We start from the raw sequence: 26492 nt of genomic DNA on the forward strand, positions 1-26492 counted from the left end.
GATTAGTATAAGCGTTGCCCAATTGAATAATGAATTAATAACGAAGTAATAAATTATTACGACATAGCCAACAATATGTATATCAATTTATATATTTAATTTATAGCCTTTTCATGAATTGAATGTGTAACCATAGTATGCTATATAAAATGTTATTTTACAAATATTGCTATTTTTTCTACTGATAAACTAAAGTAGTGTAAAGATTTCATATAATGGAACTTTCTTCAATTAAAAGCGTAAAAGTATCTGAGCTAAGATAAGTGTTAAATAAGAAAAAATGAGGACTAAAAAGTAATGAATTTCTCGCAAACTTTTAATCAAAGATAAGCCAATTTAAATTGCATATTTTGCAGCTTTTTGTTCCCTTAGTAATGTCCAATTATGAATACTTAAACTTGATCTTACAATGTCAAAATGATTTCATTATAATGATGAAGATATATTACAGTCCTTTTATTTTTTTTTTTATTACTAGATAAAATTTTTAACTCATTCCGCAAACTTTATTAACGCAAATATTATTGTATATTTTCATAGTAATGTTGATCATTGATGAAATAGGTCATATTAAATGAGCTTATTTCTAATCCAATAGGGATTAATTAAATAAAGCAGTACGTAAAAATTCACAATAAAATTTATCCATTATATAATTAGTTTAAAAAATAATAATTAGCTACCAATAACATCAGAAAACACTTATTATTATAATAAGGGGTGAATTTTCCAATACATTTATAAATTTAAAACTATGTATTTGTATAAAAAAATATATATTACAATGACATTTTTTTCAAAAACGTGATGTTTAGCTCTTTTTATTATAACTATAGGATGAAAAGCCCAAGGCATTGCACATAGATAATTTTCAATTTATACCAGCCTTCAAAAGACAGCTGTTAAAACTTCATGACAATGTGATCTTTAGTTTATGAGTTATTGTATTAAGTAGAATGCTATTTTGGTTTGTGAGTTATTTTTGCAGAGCATTTTTATGGGGAAAAATACAGATCAAGCTATGCAATTGAAAAATCTGCATCATAAAGATTAAAGATATATAAATAATAATTTAAAAACGCCAATTTTGAACAAAACATAAAAAAAACCTTATTTTCTTTATCAAGCCCGACACTATTCAGCACATGTGTTTATTCTTCATATTTGAGAATATTGCAAGAAAATTAGAATAATTACTTTGTAAAATCTACGTTACAAAAATATAGCATATAGATTTATAAACATTTTGATTATGAGAACTAAAATCAACAATTTTCGAAACAATAATATTGCACTTTGAGTTGCATTTATTCATAATCGAGTTATTTATACATCCGAAAGAACTAAATAACTATTCAAAATAGAAAATTAAATGACGTCTCGGTATTTATTACTATAATGTACATCTCATAATATTTAAAAAAATGTATATATGTTGAAAGGATACACTTTGTCTCTCAAAGTACAAAATTACATCTTAATAAGCTCATCAATCAATTTTTTAATAACGGATTTTTCTTGTTTAAATATAATTTTGGTAAATATATAATAATTGGTGTGTAAAAACAATTATAATTCATACTCGAATGGAACTCTAAGTAGACAATCAATTCGTCATTATTCCGTGAAAGAGTGATTGAATTTTAGTTACCTGCTGAAATTTTATTTCATATATAATCCTTTGAAGTAAATTAAATTTAAGAAATAATTATATTTTTCTGATGAAGTGGTTAAATTTTAGGCTGAGCGTTAGCTGTGGGTCAGGTTGAGCATTTTAGTTGTTCAACCTGAAGTTCCAATAAAATCAACTCGAATAGTACTCAGTAGTTTATTTTACAATTTAACGATTTAAAATATTTCACACTAAACACGGCTCTCATGTCTCATACAATAATTTGCAGGAGCTATTTCTGTTTATGAATTTTAAAAAATTTCAATAGGAGACGTTCACATGATACTTAACGGTTAAAAGTTGGACTTCTGCACTTTCAGTAACAAGTGGTACATTTTGTTAAAAATGTAACATACCGCTATAACGAATTTGAAAGATAATTTGTAAATGAAAAGGATGTATGGGAAACTTTATGGAGAAACTTCTAAACTTCAATAATAAACCGGGTGTTCTTAAAGTCTTTGAATATTACTCAAATCAAAATTTGAGAGGTTTCTTCGGGATTTTATTGTTGACATTCGATTCTAACATTTTGACACGATAGTTTTTGAAATGAGGTCAGCTGCTTGGGTCAGATTAAATACTTTTGAATGGAAAACTGGAGCCAAGAGAAAGAAAGTTGATGTTATAGTCAGAGCCGGTCACACCGACAACAGTATCAAAAGCATGTACTTAGTCGGCAACCAGACATTTTGGAGGACCAGACAACGACTTAAAAGCTGGAAATACCATTGAAAATAAATCTAGAAGTGGTGGACCAACCAAAATAACTCCAGAAGTTGCTTGAGAGGTCTTTGAAGCAAATCCAAGAATGAAAATGATTGAGCTTGCCAAGAAAAACCCCACTTTCAAGTTCCCAGCGTCATAAACCGTATAAATTGCTAGTATTAAGTCTATAAGGGTTCAAAACGAGCTTTATTCCACCGATTTACGAAAACCCTCGTCTCCAGTGCTGTAAACGTATCCCGAATTGCATTAAATATCATGAAAACAGGGTATTTTTTTCTTCAATGATGAAGAAACCATCACTGTTGATCGTGCTATTAACGGGTAAAATAATAAATATAAAGGCCTTGATAAATACCTGGAAAAGGAGATTTCGATAGATAAATCCGATTTCTGAACCTCCAGACCGTCTAGTTGTTGACTGAGAGCATGTTAGGATGTTGGTGTGACTGGCACGGACTAGTTTGCCGTCCTAGTCCGTGCCACTCCTTTCTTTTGGCTTCCATTTTCTACTTAAGGGGTATTTAAGCTGATCACCCTTCTAAAAATATTGTGGCAAGAATTTTGTACCAAATGTTTATCAAAAAATGACTAGAAACACTCTTTAATTTTCTTTTTGCTAACGTTCCAAGAATTTTCGAAAAACAAGTCTATTGAATTAAAATAAATTCGATAAGCATTAAGGCACAAAATTGATTAAATATCTTGTTTTTTCGTCAAAATTTATATAGTAGTCAAATAAAAACAAATTTCTGCTTGAGTTACAGAGTTCAGAAGAATGGAAACCTTTTGGTTTTAAAAACCCCATTACTAATACATAAGAGGTCATTTATGTGTATGTAGGAATGCTATTATGAATGCATCTTCCAGCTAGTGATATCTTAAATGTACACATTAAAAAGGAGACATGTTTATTGCACTCCATAGACAAATTAGAATTTCTATTTAACAAATGAGAACACATAACATCATACTGATGCAATTTATAAAAAGGAAAAATAATTGAACTTGAAGAGAAAAAGATGTTGAAACCCGTTTTTTCCACGTTTTTCTTTTTGTTTTTTGTTTCTTTGAGATAATGAACATATTTTACTAAATATCCCTAACACTTTATCTCATTTAATCTTGTTAAAGAATGTATGTATATATAAATATATGTATATAAAACACTTGGTGCATGGACTTTGTCAAGCCATTCTTTGGCTTTCTGATGTATATACATACATACATCTGTAAGTTTTAAATAGACAATTACAGCAACACAATAAATGGGATTTAAGTATTTTAAAAATTATTTATTAGTATGTGCTGTAAGTAATGGGATAAAAATATTCTCTTTAAAACAAAACTGGTATTAATTTTAATGGATAAAAGTATAATTTTGTAATCGTTATTTAAGAGACAACTGTAATGGCAATCATTTTAATAAAGATGTTTGTTCCGCTTTCAATAAAAACCGTTTCTAAATATTGATAATTAAATTACTAATGTTTTTTTTGTTTGTTTTTTAAAATATATAAATTAACTATAGTAAAGTCTGGAATCGATACCTTTTTAATTCGTTATTTATGGGATAAATTTGATGCTATTTAAGAAATCAGGAAATTATCTGATACATTTTAATTAACTTATAGATAGGGTATATGCAAGCAAGGAGTACTAGAAAAAAGGAAAGGGTATTTAAATAAAGAGTACACAAAGTCAGGCCTATATTTTAAAAAAGAAAGGGTAAATTACTAAAGATGTATAGTAATTAACTAAATATAAGCTATTTAAATAGTAAATTAGTTTTTATACCTAACATACTTTTAAACTAAAAAGTTCCATGGAGAAATATTGGCTGACTTACCCACGGTATTTTATTTCCAAGTATAATTTAAATAAAACAGAAATGTATATTGAGTAAATATCGGTATTACAACATGGGCCCACCAAAGAATTCAGACCCTCTATGGCCTGAATTTTTGTTATCACATATTAAGATTAATCATTTGTATTCATGAAAAGTTGAATTTTATAAGATATAGATATATTATACCTAATTGGGGGTGTTATTCCTTTCAACGAAGAAATATCTAAGCAAAGAGCAAGAAGTAAAATTTAATAAGTTCAATGCTTCTTTCGTGTAACGACGATGAAATATGTTTACATTGGCCTTTTGGTGGAAGAATGAAATCTATTTGCTTATGGCGAAAATTTCCTGGTGTTTTTGTGAACAATCTCGATGTTGATCCTTAGAATAAATAATACATTCGAATTCTTTCTGGATCTTCCATACCGTTTTTATCTTTCAATTTTGCAAAACATCATATTTAATAATGATAACCATGCACTTTTCAACGCACTTATCAGACACAGTAATAGACAAATATGTACTTTAGGCCTGAGTTCGTAGAAATGAAAAAAAAACTGCAATGCTCAGATGCTCTTGACTAAAGAAACTCTAAGGAAATACCAGCTGAAGTCGTAGATAATATTTTTACCCTTTTTCAGTCCCAAGCATTTTTATGCGTATATTTGTTCATTTTATATTCACCTGTATACTATACTTTTCAAGTTTCTTTATACAAGAATCTGAGTCGTATTCACACTCTGGCGCTTGGGGTAGACGAGTCAGTAATTCGTACCGCAGGATACTATAAACTGTTCAACTTTTGTTGATGATGGAACTTTCAATCTTGCTTTGCTATGTTTATAATAATCCCTGCCCCAAAACCAAATATATGTATGTACCTACATAAACAGGTATATGATTTTTGTAATGACTCAGTAAGATTTACTGACCCATGTTTCCAACCGCACACTTCAGAGCTCAGACTATAGCCTATCACGGTACGACAAGAACTTTATAAAAATAAGTTTTTTTCACAAACTGCAAGAATATTGCATTTTTGTAACCTAACACTGAATTAATATATAATTCAATGCTTCCCTTGCGCTTTGGGCAGAAAAATGTAATCAATGTTCAGTCCAGTCATCCAAAAAATTTAATTACTAAAAATCAGCAAAATTTACTTAATATAAGGATATATGTAATATACACATTTAAAAGCACGCAACGTTTATAAAATTGTTTGACTATAAAATAGCTAACAATTTAATAACACAGATAGAAAATGAACTTATTTTTACAATTAAATATCATAAATGTTTACTCTACATATACTCAACAATAAATGGTTTTAGTGCATCTGATATTAGAAGGTACATCTGTTATAAAGTAATGAAATTATATATACAAATTAGCAATTAATTCTGCCAAATAGAGTTATACTCGACTATAATCACAAATTGACATTGAAACACTCCAAATGCATTTGTCAAGAATGACTTCTTACTAAACAACTTAAAAAACCCATTCTTATCCTGAATTAAACAAATAAGTATTGAAATAAATAGTTTTAATTTATTAGCTGGCCATATTTGTGGAATTGTTAATCTGTAGAAAGAATTGTCTTTCTATAAACTATCGTCATTATTGTTTATTTCCTACGTTGTGAACATCCTTTCCTAAATAGATTCAATTATAACATATAAAACTTGATTAAATATTCGTGTGTGCTAATAAAAGACGGAGAGTAACCCTGTAATTGTTCCCAATGCCCTTCGTTATTTTCTTCTCCTCCTCTTCCCTTGTTATTATTCATTGTGGCTGATCTTCTCCAATTTAGTCTTCAAATTGTCTGGGTTACCTTGTTGATTTTTTTTAGCATGCCCATTATAAACACAATTGCTATCATGATTTATCACTTTTAAGAAACAAAAAATCATACATTATTATTATCAAATGATTAAACGGAAGAATAACCAGTTATTATTTATTTGATAAATGTGTAATATAATGTGAAGGTTGCGTGTCTATTGTATAAACAGATGGATACAATTTATATCTTAAATATGTATACTCCGTTTTTAAACCAACTTATTTATTTTCATATCATATTTTATCGTTACTATAATCATTCATACGTTTACATATAATGTACATATGTAAATTGACATATTTCAAAAATAATATGCATTTTATTTGAATTATATTTATTACTATGTCTGTGTATATTCAATACATAGAATTTGAAATATAATAGAATATCAATTTATCATCTTTAATAAGTTCAAAGATTAGTAATAGTAGCTAAAGTAGAATAATCATTGCATGAGATAATACATTTAGGTAATGAACTATTTAATAGTTATAACTTAAGTAACTAAATTTCAGTGGTACTCATAATTATGAATATGAATGCATATTAATGAATAAGGATTGTAGATAAGTAATAGTTATTAAACGACTAACATTTAAGTCATCAAGAGGAGAAATGGATCTAAAAAATCATTCTCTTAAAAGTAATAATAAAGATTCTCATTAGATACATCAACATTCTTAACAGGATCAGTGTAAGTAAATGTATTCCTCGTGTGGACGCTAAACTTTTGAATCCGAATATAAGACATAAAGAATCGTTTTGAAAGCGTTGCTGTGTGGACAAGGCCTAAAAAGGACAGAATTGCACAAGTATCAATTTATGTCAACGTTGTTTTGTCTTTGAAAGAACGTAAATTGTAATTGTTACAGAGAAAAATTAATCAGTCTAAGAAACTTTAGATACATGTTATAATGTGTTGGAAATGAAAAAGGAGAATTTAACTTTTGGAAGAGTTCCTATTAAATACTTTTATTTTTATTTTAGATACACGAGCCGAGTTTTTGATGTCTATATGCAAAAATTTAATAATTCAAATTTCAAATATTAGGAAAAAAATTAAATATATTTATATTTTTTTTGCAACATTCTTTATTTGGTTAATATATTTTATAGAACATAAATAAATAAATGAACCGGTGCTATTGAGTAAAAAGTACATTAATAAACGTTATAGTTTATACCTATTTCCCCCGGGGTGCATTTCAACAAATATTTTAAAAATCAATCTTTAAAAAGAAAAAAGTAAAGATGCAGATGAACAATCATGATAAATATTTGTTAAAGTTCCTTAACCCCCTTTTTAAAATACTTATATGATTCCGTGAAGTAGATGAAAGGTACCGGATTTCTTCTCCTGCAAAGTTCCATGACTCACATCTTGATTTAGGAATTTTCATTGTGAGGGAGACATAGCAGGCTGAAGCTGGCAAGATGATACCTCTCAACTCATCTTCCCAAAAAGGGTGATAGTTAGTTAGTTGGCCGGCGATGAGGGCTTTACAATTATGAATTGCAAAGTCCAGAGCCATTGTTACCTCAGAAGTTCCACCCTTCATCTTTGAAATTCCAAAAAGAACAAGACCTTTAACATATTTGTCTTCCCCATTCGTCAGCCCTTTTAGATATATGAATATAGATGCCAGGGCAGTCCACAAACGTATGAAGTGTGCTACTATATAGTTTTCCACAGTCCTTGCAGAGCCCAGTATATTTAATACAATCTGTGGAGATTTGTAATTGGACGGTAAATTTTTATCATCATTTATTCCCCTCAGAGAACACTCTATTTTTCTTTTCCAACCCATAGGTAGGCCCAAAAGCTTACTATGCAGCTCCCAGAGTCCATTCACAGGTGCATCAAAGCTTAGGGAGACCAACAAAATTCAAAAACCAAGCCCCCCCAAAAAAAAAAAAAAAAAAAAAAATATATATATATATAATCCTCCGTACGCCCCTGACTGGGGTTTCTCGTTCGGGATCCTGTCTCCTCGGGATTGTACAACTATAAGAAATGTCATAATATTAGTGACATAAAAGAGTTACATTTTGATGTAGAAAATGACTTATGTATAAGTCAAATCTGGTTACATAATTTAAAAAAGCTGGAGCCACAAATTAAAAAATTGAAAAAAAAAATCCAAATTAAGAGTAAATCAGTAGAAAAACAGAAGTAAAATCTATTATTTCTTCTGCAAATATAAAAGTAAATACTGTAATTTTACAGTATTTAATTCTCTCATGGGATGCCAATTTTTCCCCCGAGAAGAAAAATCCCAGCATGTACCTACAATTATGAAAAACTGGCATTTTTATGTTTATTGCATATTGATAAACTTTTATTTATTCAATTTAATCTTTTCTACAAATTATAAATAATTTTTTTATGATTTATCAAACTTATTGTTATGAAGAAAAGAATATTTAATGTAATTTTAAACATACAAATTTTCAGTAAATATATAAAACTAGTCAACTAGATACAAATTATAATCTTTTTTACTTGAAGTAAATCACAAAACTAAAAACAACGACTTTTTAAAGATGGAAAAGAAAGAATATAACAAGCACGTCATAACATTATGTTTCATTCTATTTTGTTAAAGTGATAGAAAAAAGTTAAATCCACTAAAATGATAAAATAATTATAATTTAAGTTAAAACGGCCTACTCAAATTAGATAAATTTAGCTGGCAAGGCACAATTTATCTTCTTATCCAGTCATATAATTTTATACAGTCTGTTGTTTGTACAAATAATTTTTAGTGAACAGAGCATTTTCTTTGAATATCTTTCAAAGAATTTCTGTCTTTATAACTTTTAATTAGTCCCAAGCTATTCAAGAGATGGGCACATGAATTATTTCTTTAATATTCCCATTTGAAATGTATTTAAGCATTCGGAAGAAAGTAATCTGGGGCTCTACAGGATTACTCCGGCAAGAATTCTTCCTATATCTATTAGCTTTCATTAATTGCAATCCCTCCTCTTGCAGTTCACTATATGCCACGATACAATTGAAAATGTATATACACATATTATTAACTCTCTCTCTTACACACATTCGATTAAAATTACCGTCCAATGCATTTCCAATCTTTATACTTAAAAGCTTAGTACATGGTATTTTTTTTAAATGTTTTATTTCTTATTTTTCAATTAAATCTCCTTGTACTTCTACACAATTTCCATCTCTTTAAATCATCCAAATAGTGCTCAGCGTTTTCCTCTGCAAAAAAATGGTTTTTGAAACACATTTGGTTTTTGCCTTAATTACTCCGATTTAAATTGACTTGCAAGTGTCAAATTTTATCACAAAAAGCCTGAATATGCCTGCTATTGTTTGAATCTATTTACAAGGTTACACTTCCAATAAAATATTTAATAATGGAAGCTCAACCCTCGATTTCGTTCATTTTCACAAAAACACAGACATGAGCTCACTCAAAGGACAGTTACATAACAACTTCCCGTCCAATCGGGTAGAAACTTTGGTGAAAAACTGTGAACAAATACTATATGGATGTGACTAACTTTTAATTACGAGTGCTGCCATCTTCACTTTGAAGTCAGATAATTTTTATACCACCCTCATATTTATGTTGTTTTTGTTTTTTTAATTTGCAATTCTTTATTGATACTCTATAGATTATAAGAGTTTTATCTTACACTCTTTATGCTTTTAATGCATTGTGTTGTATATGTTTTTGTACACATAAATCAACAAAATTGTATGTATAATGAGGCAGGACTTCACTGACACTAATTATTTTTTAAAAAACCATATTTATTTATGATATTATTTATTTTGTGCAAAGCTAGGAAGTATTAAATGAAGGTATTTTGTAATTAACAAAAATATGATGACATATAAAAGTAAATGCTATGGAATTAAAATTGATGATAAGTGGAGATATTTCCCTAAGTTCTAAGGTTCAGTAACAACAAGTATATGTTAAATATGTAGAGTTGTGAAAAGTGTCAAAATCCCCGTGAGAGTAAATTTATAAAATTGAGTGGTACGTGGTATTTTTTTTTTTTTTTTTTTTGATAAGTGGAGGAGGCCCTAATTTTTTATTTGAATCAAAAAAAAAAATTCTCCGAGCATAAAGTTGTAGGAAATAAAATTTTAATTATTTAAAGGCTGCGCCCTGCTATAACTCTAAGACTCAATTTCCTCTTTCGGAGAAAAGAAAAACTTAAAAAAAATGTATTTTACATACTTTTTAACACAATTTATTTAAGTTTTTCTATAAAGGCTAAAAATAGAGGCTGCTTCTGAACAAACCTATTTACAATTCCTTCCTTTTCTATCTTAATACTTTTATTAAAGTTCACCAGGAGAAGGGATGTCAGTCTTGAGTCATTCATGGTAGATCTCACCCCAGTCTTGATTCTCCTAAGACTAGAAATGCTTATTTCTGCTTCACAACTTGTAACTTGTAGGATGTAGGCAATTCTCAATAGCGTACAAATATTCGGAAATGTATTTATATCACAGTTGTTCAGAGCAGATAATAGATAAATTGGCTTATCAATTGAATTTTCCCACCTTATTTTCCACATCCAAAGCTCAACTTCCAAACTTTTGAATCTAGGCAAGTCTTCTTTGTATATGCCCAACTTTTGGATGATATCTGGAAGAACACTAATGTTCTTTTTGGAGATAAGGTCGCGAAACAATTTAAAAAGACACAGTATGATATCATTTGCTAGCTTGTAGAACCTAGTATACATTTCTGAAAATAGGTATACAGCCCGAAAATGGAAAAAAAGGTCCTTTTGACGTATTCTTTTAGACTTGAAACATGAGTTTCGATCCTATATTTTATGTAATAAAGTCCTTCTCGGTACAAATTTTTACCCTTCAACTCTCTCACTGAACTGAAGAATGTCCTAAATGCACGAATCAAAAATTTTATCCATCCCACTTCTCATCATTCTCAGCTCGTCCAACACATTATCGATTTTTACAAAGCAAAAGAAAATATCCTTTACCGTTATACCCTTCAATTGCTCTAAAACACTTCATCAGACTCTCTGACATATAAATAAAATCTTCGATCCTATCAAATATAGCAGAGTTTAATCAATTTCTTCACACTATTATTATTTTTAAAACAGCAGGGGAATTAATTTTAAGAGAAAATGGTTTTTTCATAAATCATTGTGATGCAATCCCGAATTTGCTTCATTTTGCTGGCATTTGCTATCACCAAATTAAATGTTGTGGTATTGCATGGCCAGAACAGTTCTCCTGGAACGTCTCTATTAATCCTTCCCTGCAGATCATTGATGCTATAAGTAGTGTCATAAGCCTTGCCCCTATAATTCTACTTTTCAAATCCTGTACATTATGCTTCTGATAAATCTAGGAACTTTTCATCATTTTTTGATGTTATACATAATTTTTCTTTTTTTTTCAAGGGTGAAGATTTAAAGTAATATACTATTTAAATGGATTCCTTACTGTCTACTCCACATAATTTTCTCATGTTATTTCTGTATGTCCTAAATTTACTCATCAATTGTTTAATCCGTTTCTTTAATAATTTTGGACTTTAATAATCCTATTTTTATCTTTTTTGCCAATAGTCACCCTCACCCCCTGAAGTATGTTTTGATAAATTATAAGATATTAGAGTTCTAATAAGTATTGAAAATGCAAACAATGATAATTATCGATAAGGATGGGAAAATTGACGAAATTGTAGTAACATAAAACCACGCATTGGAGAATGTAATAAAAAATAGTATAACTTTGAGAAACGACATATATGCTGACATAGGAAGAATAATTCATAAAAGCGTATACTTTTTTTTAATTTAAGTTCATTACAAATTTGACATTTTTTCCATCCCTAATTATAGTTTATAGTTATCTCTGTCAGCAGATTTGTCGTTTCTCAAAGTTATCAAATCATTCAAATTATCAAATCAACTGTTCATTGCATATTTTATTCACATTCTATTAGATAATAAAATGTTAAACTGAAAAAAAAACAAGCAAAAGTTTTCTAGTTATAATATAAAATATATTCTTTGGATTTAGCGGTAATATTGAAAAATTGAAAAAAAAATATTATCTTCTATATAAGACCCTTCATTTTACTGGATTTTGTATGATTAGATTTATTTTGTAAGAAATGTATTTAAGATAACTTAGTAAATAATTAAATTTTACAATTCTGAAATGTTTTTTATCAATTTTTATTACCTTAAATTTTAATCTATATAGTAATTTCTGTTTGAAATATGGATCTGAGTCAAAATTAGACTCTAAAAAGGTCATTTAAAAAAGGCTTGAAAGGGCAAATGTTCTACAATTGAACGTTCTAAAGAAAATTTTCTTGTTCTATGGCTTAAATAAAAACAATAATAAATCTGGGCCTTATTGCCCAGCAAAGAATTTAAAAAACATGAATTCTGTTGCATAGTGCTTATATCTATATATATATAAATAATTAACTTTTACTAATTATATTTTGATGATAATAGGCTTTTATTATCGTCGTCAGTTAAAAAAAAATATTTTTTATGCAATAGTGAATATGATTTATTTGATTAAAAATTTAAAAATAATTTTTGCTGGCTAGTTTAAAAATATTATTCTAAAAATAATATTTTTTTCTCTAAATTCATTACCTTAAATTTAACCATTTATCTTAGTAATGATTAGAGGATGTAACTTTCAGGAATTTAAGTTTTTCAAACCATTGTTGGAATTTATTCCATAGAAAGATAACTGAGTCCTATATATATGCGAATGATTTACATTACTTATGTATATGTATTAAAAAGAATACCTTATTCAACCTAGAGTATATGAGAGTTAAAATAGTAAATTCACTAAAAATGTAGCATTTTTGAAAAATGCTTTCAGTAAACGTTTGAAATAAATGAATTAACACAAAATAAAAGGAATTTTTTGTACATTTGAATTGAAGAGTTAAATCATTGTAGATATTTATACATAGATTCCGCTCTTTTATGTATACAGTTAGGAACTACATACATATATACTAAGGCTGGAACAGTACGCTTAACACACGGTTCGGTAAGAACCGCAGTAATTCCTTCACAGTATGCGGTTCGGTACGGTATAATAGAAAAAAAATTATGTTTCTTAAATAGAATTAATGTAGTTTTTCAAAAAAATTCGATATTTTATTCTTTGATCCTTTCTTTTCTGTATACACAATTTCTCCTAAAAAAATAAAGGTTAATATAAAATACACACGGGTTATATAATATTATTATTGATAAATGTGTGTTTTGCAAAAAAATTAACTGGGCTCTATTTTCAGGTAATAAACAAGACTGATTAGCAGACACACTATTGCTAACCGTCGAACAATTATTTCATTTGATACAAATGTACTTCTAGTTTCAAGGTATCATAAAGCTAGCTTGGAACATTGGAAAATTTATTTATATTATCCCTCCACCAAACCAGAGGATTTTTGTCAGCTGGGATGTATTTTATCATCATTATCTCTTTTTTGGATAAATGAATACATAAATTATTTCTTATATTAAAGGATGCTGATGATTAAAATATCACCACAATCTATTAAGATTTATTATTACAGGCCAAAAAGGTGGCTCTTCAACAGAATTTTATCAATATATATTATTTTGGCACTTTTCTTAACATATTTTGATAAATTTCTCTTGAAGAGCCTCATTTTTGGTCTCCAAGCAGTCCGGTGTATTTTGATCCAGAGGGGTATTTGTTGGATTTTTGGTTTCATACTCTTGTGTATTAACATATTCCTTGAAAGACTGCTCAGAGGTTGGCTAGATTGGTGTATTTGGGTCCACTAATTTTGGAGACTTTCTGCTCAAATAGAGGTTTCTTTTTGTCAGATTTAGTATAGCTCATCGATGCAGAAAGCTCCACTGAATTTGCCTTTGCATTGTTTTTTAAGGGTTGAACTCAGAGAAAGGTACAAGCGGTAATAAATATTTGGCAATTTAGCTTTTTTGGACGCTTTATTATTCCCTCTGGTGCATTACTCCAAACACCAATATTTGGTGGAAGGTTGGGAGGAATTAGGTGTAATGGAGGGGGGAGTGCGGTATTAGTTTAAGCCAAGAGCATTAATTAGATGGCAAGTTTCTGTACTCTAGACATTTGATAGTAAAAAAAATCTTTTTAATATTAAACATATTATTTTGATGTCATTGTTTAAGGATTTGTCTTCAATTCCCACGACTGAAAGGACTTGCAGATTGATGGAATTGGTGACCCTTATAGTGAAAGTGTTATCATTTTGGCCAGTTAAGAATATATTCAACAAGGGTTATATATTTTTCCAAACCCTTCTTATCACTAAAAGACAAAACCCTATTAAAAATTAACATTTTAATTAATCAAAATTATACTAATCCTACGAAGAAATAAAAAATGTCAATGTAAAAATATCATCTTTTTAAATATATATATATATTTGGGATTGTCTGAGCATAAACTTTATTATAGATACTCGAATGAGTTTCTTATAAATTATATGTTAATGTACGTATTTATAGAGAAAATATTCAAACTGATTTCAATAAATATAAAGATATTGAACCTTAAGATAAAATTGTGGTCCACTACAACGCGAAAAATACGAATATATTTTGACCATTACTAAATCTACTTCCAATAAATTTTCTTTTCTTCTTCTAAGAAATAATAATTAATATAGATTATTATGATTACGATGAAAAAATATATAAAGATCAGATAATGAAGTCTATTTTCATTTCATGCTATTAATAAAAAGTAGCTTTTTTTCTTTGTTCTTTGAACCTAATATTTACTTACATATAGAAACATGAAAAATATTTTATTTTTGCAATACACAAACATATATGTAATATATATTCTTATATAATTTAAGGTCTCTTGGATTCGAAACAAGGATTCGCATATACTCTTCATTGGTAATGTAAAATTTGTAGATGGAAATCGTTTCGAATTACTATCAGGAGATACATACGGAGATTGGACATTAAAGATCAAGTTTGTCACAGAGGAAGATGATGGAGGCTACGAATGCCAAGTATCAACAAGTCCAAAGATCATGAGAACATTTCATCTTAATGTTGTTGGTAAGAGACTAAGCTTTTAAAGCCTTAACTATTTAGATTCGAGATTACATCTCTTACTGTATATATAACTTGATCTTTGCAAAGTTGTTGAAACATTTTTAACAATTTAGAATGGGAAGTGGGTAGAACGTAAACCTCCATCTTTGGTCATTTTTCTAACTTGCATTTTTCTACTAGTTAAAGCATCTTTATTTAACCTACATAAACACACCAAATTGAGAAGTGTACCTCAATATTTTACAAAGTTATGACCGATGATGTATTTTTGTACGTTTTTGTGCTACTTTGACCTCTCAAAATTTAATGGTCTTTTACTGAGACCATAAATAATCTTCGTACAAAGTTAAGTCATATTAGAGCTATAACTTATGTCTTAACTAACAAACAAACAGAGGCAAAATCATTCATCGGCGGAGATAAAATAAAAAACTATTTGATTATTGATGCTGTCTAGCATTTTTTGATGTGACAAGTATTCGTTTGTGAGACATGACCACATAATCTCCTTTTTTTACTATTCATTAGGTCGATTTGTGGTGGAGCAAAGGGTAAAGTAGATTTTTGCCTTATTGCCCTATAGATCCTTTCCTTATTATGTATTGTTTTTCTTAGGTTTTGCAAAGTATTATTTAATAGTTTTAATTTGCCTTTTTGTCTAATACTCCACCAAAAATTGACCTTAATATTCAAAGACAAACGCTACACAGGGCAATAAAGCATAGTTATACGTTTCCCGATGCTCCACCAATAATATTCAAGGAATGGACAGTACAAAATGTTACTAAATTACTGAGATTGTATTGGTCCTTAATATGGTGCTTAAATTCAGTCTTGTCCCCTGTTATCGATCCTTGAAAAACAGCCTGGATTTTAAAACACCTTCTACACGGTATCATTATCACAAATATTAAATATTTGTACCTACAACTGTTCCCTTATTGAATTCATTCATTAAAACCTCAACTATACTTCATGCACCAAAATAATAATTTTGTACTCTTCTTAACTTAAGAATAAATCACGCTGATGAGTATTGAATAGTAAAAGCCTTTAAATAGCCAAAGTAAATTTTTATTGTCACGTCACTGGCTCACATCTACAATGACATCATTTTGTAATGATTGCTGCATGGGATGTCTTTTGGATACAATACATACTCATTTAGATTAGATGAAGACCAAGACATCAAAATTGTAGTACTGATACATCGTAATAAAATAAATCTGTATTGTGTCGATGTTGAACAGATTGAAAACAGATGAAAAGATTACTTGCAAGAAATGTATTTATTTTGAATAGTTACCAAACAAATTTATATATATTTATAACATCCTTACATCCTTTTATCGAATAAACAAAGTCACACAGACGGATACAATATAAAAAGACCTTGAACGATACAATATATGCATTGATATTTTAATCCTTAAACCAATTCTTTAATGTAAGAAAAGTTGAATATCTTGACCGAGAATTACATTCCTAGTACATTAATAGCCTGTCTGTTTATGCTTTGTAATTTCATCCCAGTAAATTCATTCCCTCCAGATTTCATCCCCGGACATTTCAACTCTATTTTGAAGTAGGATATTTAGTGCCTTGTATAATATTGTACAGAGAAGGATGAATCGGCACTTGAGATGATGAGTGATGGATGGGACACGGATATTGTTTATACATTAAGAATTAGGTCAGCATACATATTTAATATTGAGTAGGAATTGAAGCAGTGAATAATGTTGTTAGGTTGGGAGAGAGAAGTAAATCCCGACCGCAATTAGTTTTGTTTTTTATTACAATTTAATTAAACATTTAAACTAAAACACATACTAATCTTGGATATAAGTTTATTGACATAGGTTGACTAATTATCACTGCCACAACCAAATGTACATTATACACATAAAACAAACATTCCGTAATGTTAAAAATAAACAATACAAAATCAACAATCTCGACCCCAACATTCCCTTTGCATTAAAGGAATTTATAGCCCATATTTGTTTGCAATAATTTAAACTCGCCAAAAGCTACCTCCGCTATTCTGTGTGAAGGACAAACAACTCGGAAACACCGATCTCCATTGTTCTTCCACTCCTATCGACTATCATTCCACTCTAATCTGATTCCAATCATAATACCTTTTTTTTCATCTTTTATCTCCTCTCAATTCAAATATACGTAACCTCAAATCCAGTTTCTTGCGCCCATTCATGTACAGCACTACACAAAAATCCCTAACTAATCTAGAAAAAGAAATCATATGTCGTCACAAAATATCCTCTTTTAGAATGGAAATAAAAAGTGAAAGTACAATAAATGTATTTACCTAGCACCGTTAAATATATATATGATTTTACCTTAGAGGCAACAGATCTACGTGATTTTTTACTCTCTTCCTTCTTTTAAAAAGCAGTTCAATGCTTTCAACTTCCATAAAATTTATCGAAAAATATCAGAAATGTTAATGGATGACCTACATGGAAAATAATGTAATATCTTTATTAACAATAAAATAAGGATTTACTGTAATTACCTCTATTGATTCATTCCAGACTAACCTAGAATAACAAGAAAAGAACCAATAAATTTGAGTATTATGAGATTTATAATAAACATATCCTAATTAATTTTCAAAGTATGAAACAAAAATGAATATTTTCCCACGTGGATTTAAACGATTTGTTCTTTTGTTGAAATTCATAGAGATTTAATTGTATTAAGAAAGCCACTTCATTGAAAATAATGCTACTTTTTTGTACTTATCTTTGTGTTTTATGAATTGTACTTCAATTCATTTCCTCATTTGCCGTGTATAAGCGTGTAAAAAGTTAGTTATTAGTTTTGCAAACTGTTTATCTTTGGTTATTGAAGCTTTTGTATTTATTTTTTATACCGTTATATGATTTTTTCTTAAGATTTTTATAAAAACTTGTTCTTGTTATTTAATAAATATATCAACTATTTCTTTTACAGTGTATAACGTCAATCACAAGGCTCTACAATTATTTAATTTCTTTTAAAAAGTTTTTAAATTAATGTTTTATTAACAAATATTAAGTAATAATAATTTTTAGATACGCTTCGGTTTGTAAATATCTTTTTTATAACGCGGTTAGTCAACTGAATAATAAAGAAACCCCAAACATAAAAATTATTTAATTTTTTAATGAACAGTAAAACGATTATGATAGTTATGCTATTAATATTTTGAATCATTTTTTAAGCTATTGTAGTGTCCTTTTCTATTCAAGCGAATTGCAATCGTGGAAAAGTTATTTATATTTTTTAAGAGGATATCTAATAACAAATGTCGAAGAAGTATTTTATCTATGGATAAATTACGTTGGAGACTACTAACAATAAAATGTGTATTAGGTGCTTAGGAACTGATCTTAGATTTAGATATTTATATATATATTTAATGAATATGGCGAGGAGTTTGGATTTAGCATTGTCTTACTTATTAGATTATAGATCATTCCAGATCATATTCATCATTGATATACAATACGCCCACATGATAATATTCATCATTTTTTGATAAAATTCCCTGTAGCTTATAGAATAATGATTACTATATTATAATTTCGTAGCTACAGTTATTTTGCTCGATCCTTACTTTGAAAAAATGAAGAATCCGAGAAACCAAAAGGAAAAATAAAGAAAAGACTAAAAAACAGTTAATCAAATTCACTAAACCTGTATTAAAAGTGACTAAATATACGAATAAAATCCTAAACAATAAGCTTATTATCGTTCTTTTTATTTATTTACGTGAGATTTGTAAAATTATTCCTTAAAATACAAAATATTTTACCTTTGCTATTCAATTTCTACCTTCTTCTATTTTAGTACCTATTGTAATGATCATAAATGGTGACGTTGAAATGCATTTAGAAGTTGGGAGCGCAGTACATTTGGAATGTGTCATATCAAATTGTTTGGAGGATCCACAAGTGGTATTTTGGTATAAAAATGGTCATAGAATATTGGACTCAGAGACAGGTGTGGCCATTCATTCTGTTCTTGAGGAGGATGTTAATCCAGAGTTTCGAGTCAAAGATCCTAAAAGACGGGGTAATGGGCGACGAACAATGACAAGGCTTAGTATAGAAGAAGCAACTGCTGGTGATGCTGGAATGTATTCCTGTTCCCCATCAAATCTTAAATCAGCTTCCATTAATTTGCATGTTATTAAAGGTACTATTATAATTTTACATACTTTTAATGAAATTTCTTTAATATATATATATACATAATAAGTGAATTAACTATTTTTCAAATGTTTTTTTTTAATGAAAAATTAAATTGATATTCTGGGACAGAAAAAAAAATACTTTTTATAATAAAAAATACTTATACACATATTTTTTTCTTATATATTCACATGATTAAATACTTAGTTTCCTTTAAAAGAAGTGGTTCTAGGTGAAAATATGCAGAAATTAAACTTATTCCCTGATAAAATAATTGATAAATATAAATGCTTTTTTATGATGGTTACACCCTACTTTAACATAATTCTTAATGCATTTGATTTGATCTTACTCAAAAATATTTATTTGCCATTTCAAAACAGCTAGTAGCTTGCCACAAATGGTATTAAATGCTAGATTTTTATTTGTAGTAATTATGTACTTACAGAAAAAATAAAAAATATGAGAATCAAAAACATATTTTTCATTCTTCAATTGAACTTTTTTAATAAATCAACTATTATTATTCATAAGTATTAAGATTTTTATGAAGTTTGTAAAAAGAGAAAGAATATTATTAAGTTTTTGATCCTTTAATCATATTCTGGCACGTTTCAAATTCTGTATTCAAACTTATTTTAATTTAATTATTTCCATTCACATTTCAAATAGTGTATTATAGTATAATCTTTTTCTATGAAACTTAATTTATTTCAATATCAAAATAAAATTTTCTAAATCTATTTGACAAAGGAGTTTAAGCAGAATTAAAAATCTATTAATATTTGTTTATATTTCTATATATCCCAAAAAAGATATAATATGTTGTTTTGTGTAAAATCACAAGATTATTTTTTATTCAGCTAATTTAACGACAAATTCTGCCATTCATATGTAAATAAGAATTAATTGGTACTATTAATATTATTTCTATCACTAAATATGTATTTTTATAGTATAACTTATTTGGGTAGTTATCTAATTTCAAATCACGTACTTTAAAAAAACTTTTGTTTTTATGATGAAGTACATTTTATGTCACAAAACATATATAGATCATTATTGACACATTTGTAGCATGAACTTATAAGTATAACCAGTATATAATCTATTAAGACAGGTATTATAAAACTTTTTGACTTGTGTCATTCTTTAAAAGTTATTTGCATAACTAAAAAAATCAAAAGATTTATGACATAACAAACTTTTTTTCAAGTACTAAATCTCCCACAACTTTCAAGGTAAGGTTTTTGGAAGGTGCTCTTTATTTTATATTAAACATGTATGTTATATATATATATATGAGGCAATCAAAACCAGAATTTATGCTGACAATTATCAAAATTATTTTCTTCATAAGGAAAAAATCCTTTTTTTTCCCAATAATACTTAAATGTAAGTGGTTTTCTTAAATTTAAAACTATAAGCTTTAAAGTTAAACACGGTAACTTTTTTTTAAAATTTTGATAATTGCCTTATTTTTTTACATATCGAAAAATTGAATCTTTTATACGCACTCAAGAATATGAAAATCAATCTGTAAACCAGAAAATCAGAATTTCCAAATTGTATTTCCAATTTTTTATGATGGTTTCAAACACTGAGAAAATTAAATCTGGGATACACTCGTTATTCCTGAAATCGTAGATAGTATATATGTGCGTTGATATTTGTCCCTATATATCCTTTGATCAAATCGTCACTCAAAATTAATGCTGAGGGCTGTGTAGTGTCAACATGAAGTAACGTGGAAATGGCTTAATTTTACTTTGTTAAATAGGCTTCTGAATACTAACGATGCATGGGCAATAACATTAAAGTATAGCTTAGAAGAAGACACTGGCCATAATTTTATTAAACGAACTTTTCAGTATCTTAGCAAGGTTATAGTGCTAGATTATTAGTCAACCTATGTACCATAAACCCCTCTTAGAAACTCTGTGTCACATTGAAGAAGAAGAAAATATCACCCCTTTGGCTGAGATATAAATGACAAAAGCATTTGGCCGTGAAGACAAGGCTGGAAAAGCTGGATGATATTTTATATAAACATGTCCTCAAACCATTCATGGCAACCCCTACACAACTTTGTCACAAAAATGGTTTCAATAAACACTTGAGACCTCCTCCCTATATATGATCAATTATAAATCAAACAAAGTAAATATTACCCTCTCCAGGCTGTAAAACCTCAGAGAAACCTCCTTTCATCTACTCCACTTTTGTCAAAAAGTGAACCCAATGATTAAAATGGTTAATAATCTCATCTCAGAGTGATGTGAACAGAAGTTATACAAACAGATTGGCTCATCACTCCCACTGTTGAAGGAAAAGTATAATACAAAGTGGAGCAACACTTGTTAAAACTCTTTGGCTAATCTAATATATGCCTGAAGATCAAAAATAGACGACATTCCAGTGGGACAGGTAGAAATGATTGTGAGTTTCATCAAATCAATGTACCAATGCATTGTATTTTTTTGTCTTTTAACAGGATCAAAATTTATTTGATTTTATGTTAATTTGATGAAAATTTTGTATGATAAAATGTAAAGCTTCTAGCTTTTTTTCTAAGTCTAAATTATGTTAAGCATTTGAAAATAGTTTTATATAATATAATTTTTTGGTTGTGATGTGTATTCATAAGTTTTTGTTTTTTATTCATCCCAAAAAAAGAAAGATTAATAATTAGAAGGGCATGATATTGCTTTAAATAATGAAAAATGACTTCGTTGTTAGGATGATTCTGTGCTTTTAGAATTCTTTGAACCAAATTATTAGTTTTTTAGGATATTTTGTAAAATTGTGTTTTCAAGAAAAACTTTTTTCCTTCAAAAAAATATCCAATTGATATGAGGTAAAAAGCCAGGAGATATTTCAGCGGCTCCAAAGGCCCCGTGCATCCATACATTTCATTAATCATTATTGATTTTTTAATTATAAATAATAAATGTCTTTCTATGGCAGCCTCCGTCCATAGATCCAAAAAGGAAATTCCTTGCCCTTGCCCTCATGTCTTCATAAGTTTATATTTATTTAATTTACGTTACTTCCTATAGTTAAATTAATAGTTATTTTTAAAAAAAATGATATTTTACTTATTGTTATTATTTTGAGAAATATGAAAATTCATTTTAATACTCAAAAATTTCTGTTTTTGTGCCCTTTCAATGTGCATTTTTTGAATTGATGTTCCCCTTAAAAAATATTTACTGTTTTTAGTTACATGATCCAAGATTCTACAAATTTCTAAACTTATTTGTATATTTTACTAAATTAAAACAAATGCCGGCTAAGTACAAAAATGAAGAAAAATGATCCTTTTCGCTAAAAGTCAAATACAATTCTTATTTTTGATCAAAGAAATCAAAATTTTATTTTGTCGTAAAGGGAAAACCTACAACTTCAATATAAAAAAGTTCATTTTAATTAAATGCATATCTTAAAAGTTATTCTAGATCTGTTGCTTAAAAACATACTTTTGCATATTTCTTTTAGTTAAAAAAGGTTAATACATAGTAAATATAGTAGGGTTTTTAAAAAAGGGACGTAACTACCTTCTCAATCAATAAATAATATCACTGACACACAAAGTCTAAATACTAATTATTTCTGGAGAATAGTCACTTTTAACGTTTTTGTTACGCAATTTCTATACTAGTCGTGAGACACATTTGGCACCAACTTTATATTTTCTTGGTGGTGTCATGCAACTGATGTAAAAATTGTCTTAACTGTCTCTTACGAACAATTTTGAAGTATATATTTTTACAACATTGTCTGTTACGTCACTTTGAATGGCTAGAATTAGCTTAAAAGCTGAGCTATTATAAAATTGTATCTTAAAAAATATTTTTTATTTTATTAAGTATTAAATAATAAAATATGGTTGTTACTTTCTGTAGGGCACAAGGTTAGAAATTTCGTGTTATTAAGGCAATTTTCATACTATTTTCAGGTTAAACTAATTAGAAAAACACGGTTTTAATCCAAGAAAAAAAAAATTGTTGAGTAGTGTAATTAGAATGTATTGGTTTGACATGTAAACATTGTAAATAAATAATATTTGTTGCTAGCTTCATTTGCACAATATTAAAATTTGATCTTTATACTTATTTATCGAACAATTTTAAAATAAGAGAATATTATTTTTACCTTAGAGGATTAAAGTATATACATAAAAAAGGCATAAAAGTAAAGCACTAGTCAACGTTTGTATTGATTTTTTTTATTTGGTGATGAAATTTATGAAGTATGCGTGCATATAAAAAAAGGTTAATAATGTCACCGTTCACTTACTCTTCTTCAATATGATTTTATCATCTTATATATATGTATAAATATTTTTCGCATTTGATTACTGGATATTTGAATATATATATTTTTATATATATAGTCCTTCTTTTATATCTATTGATTTTATAAATATAAAAAATTATTTTCTGTAAAACTCAAGATATGTAATATTCTAGAAAGAAAATAATGAAAGCAAGATAGCTATGTGAAGATGATATTCATTAATAAACAAATCATTCGGTCAAACTTTTATTATTTATGTCGATAAACACGATGCATTTTTTTTTTTAGACGTTTATTGATTTTTTTTCTCCCTGCCCTAACAATATATATACTAGGGTGGTTTTAACAAAAAAAAATTCTTAATTTTAATTGTCTAGCCATTTTCTTTAAAAATAAAAATTCGCTATGTAAAACATTTTTACTTTTTATAAATATTTAATGGCTGTCCTCGTTTTTTAATATGCTGACCACCTGTAAAAAATTATCTCAGTTAGCAACCAGACGTTCAAGAAAGTCAGGACACAACTTGAAGCTGGAGATAGTATTGAAGACAAACTTCTGGCCAAGAAAAAACCATTGCAAAAGCCAACGTGTCAAGAGCCGTAATAATTAAAAATGGGTATCTCCCTATGGCTTTCAAACGGACCTTTACTTAGTCCGATCCAAATAGCATTCTTGTTCAGGGCTGTAAACGCATTCTAAATAATCTTAAACTTACTGGAAACAGGATTCCTTCCTTTTGGGATGAAGAAATCTTCACTGTTGATCTTGGTATTAACAGGCAAAATAATAAATATAAACCCTCGATAAGACAGGAACTCGAGTTAGAACCACGTTTCCTGACTTTCTGGACGGTTTGATTGCTGATTAATAACATTTTTATGATGTTAGTGTAGCTTGAGCGTACTATAAAAGCAATCTCCTCTCTTTTGGCTTCCATTTTCTACTTACGATAATTTAATCTGACCTAAAGAGCTGACTTCAATTTTAAAACTATCGTTACTAAAAGTTCAAACCGAATGTTTACAAGAAAAATGTCTATAAAACCTCTTATTTTTTTTTATTTTAATAAAATTTCAAGCGTACGGTATTTTAAAAAAATACTGGGAATAAAGTTCATACCCCCATTTTTTCTAATACCATAAAGTTACAATATCAAATTTTAATTTATTTCACGTTTTTGTTTTTGTTTTTTGTTAGAAACTATAAAAACGTCTGTAAATGTTGGACTAACTTACAAAAGTGTAAGAATGTCAATCAAATATTACAATGATTCAGAGGGTGAGATTTTGTAAGTACGCAATAAGAGGCATCCTAATATGTACATAAATATATTTTTTAAGACAAGGATAAATGACTTAAAATCAAACACACACGCACCATATTTTATCAATGTTTCAAAAAGAGTTTTTAATAAATCACAACCATGATATAAATATATTGTTAAGCATAAATCATTAAATAAGTACATATTGTGAGAGATACAATGAAAGTAGAGAGAAAATACAAACAAACAAAGATACTTATAATGATGGTTGCAAAATTTATCAGAATATAACATCAAGACAACACAACTATAAATATTCTTTGTCGTTACATCTCTTCTTCTTTTTTGCAAATGATTGTATTAGTTGAAGTATATATGTTGTGTTTTTTTTTTGTCTGTAATTGCGATAACATTACTTATTTATTAAGCAGAGCAAAAAGTTTAGTTATATACATGTAAACATACTGTATAAATAGCGACAATGGCTATAGATGTTGTATTTTCATTATTAATTCGAAGGAAGAATGTACTTAAACATTTCTAATAAAAGGAAAATTGGTTTGTGAAGTTACTCTGATAATACTAAATAACAAAATTTTGACCCTGGATTGAGAGAGAGTGTGTTACTGATTGTCCTTTGGTTTTTTTACTTCAAAAAGCAAGGAAATAACCTTTAATGCCAAAAATAACGAATTTGCGGTCTACAATGTATATATATCATTTGATATACCATCCTTATTAGTTTAATAAATACAGAGTCAGGTCATTAAACTTTCAATAGCATAACGAAATTAAGAAAAACGTATCTCTGATAGAATCAAGAAAAGACAATTTAAAAAATGAATTGGTGATATGTTTAAATATTATATTCAGCTATATTTTGTATTCAATATATCCTCCTTCACTAGCACTTAACAGCCTTGACATGCCGGCGAATATATCGAAAGCTCTTGACGATGAAGGGCGTGCCCAGGGCCTACCAGTGTTATAATGGTAGCTGGGAGTGAATCCAAATTTAGATGAGAGATGCAGAAGATATTATTGTCTAAAACGTTCGAAACAGCGAAGTCCAAGGATTGAGGAGGCCCACCTGGAGGCAGACTTGAATTCAACCATATTGTTGCCACATAAGTTTTTGGTTCTTCTTGGCTATATGGGGCTTTAATGGGATGAAGGCAGTCTCTGCAGTTTTCTCGACACTGATAGCGTCGCTTTTTTTATTCTTCCTCCGACATTTTTGCACTAAGAGACAAAAATAAAAAATAAACTTATTTTTCTATGTTTCAACAGTCATTTGGTTGCATAATGAAATGTTGTAATACAAAACAGCGGAGATATAATTTGTTTTGCAAGATTAAAGTCCACCCTCTGTTTACAAAATATTTTTTCAAGAAAGAAAACCAAAATAATTAAATATTTTGTATTCTTTAAACATGAATATTTTATCCTTCTTTTCTCATATTTAGATCTTTCAAAGCAAAAAATAACATTATTTTTGTGTAGATGTTGAAAAAAGCATCTTT

At 28.3% G+C, this 26492-nt stretch overlaps 1 protein-coding gene across 2 annotated transcripts in view; it reads left to right on the forward strand.

The window, feature by feature from the left end:
- LOC121116229 (limbic system-associated membrane protein) overlaps positions 1–26492 on the forward strand; it is a 327841-nt gene that overhangs the window by 292775 nt on the left and 8574 nt on the right. For both annotated transcript variants that reach the window (XM_071887514.1, XM_071887515.1), the window contains 2 exons: positions 14994–15204; positions 19060–19407. In XM_071887514.1, coding sequence (XP_071743615.1) covers positions 14994–15204; positions 19060–19407 — 559 coding nt within the window. The remainder of the gene's footprint in view (positions 1–14993; positions 15205–19059; positions 19408–26492) is intronic.

Source organism: Lepeophtheirus salmonis, chromosome 4, assembly GCF_016086655.4.
Source record: "Lepeophtheirus salmonis chromosome 4, UVic_Lsal_1.4, whole genome shotgun sequence".
Taxonomy (NCBI): Eukaryota; Metazoa; Arthropoda; class Copepoda; order Siphonostomatoida; family Caligidae; genus Lepeophtheirus; species Lepeophtheirus salmonis.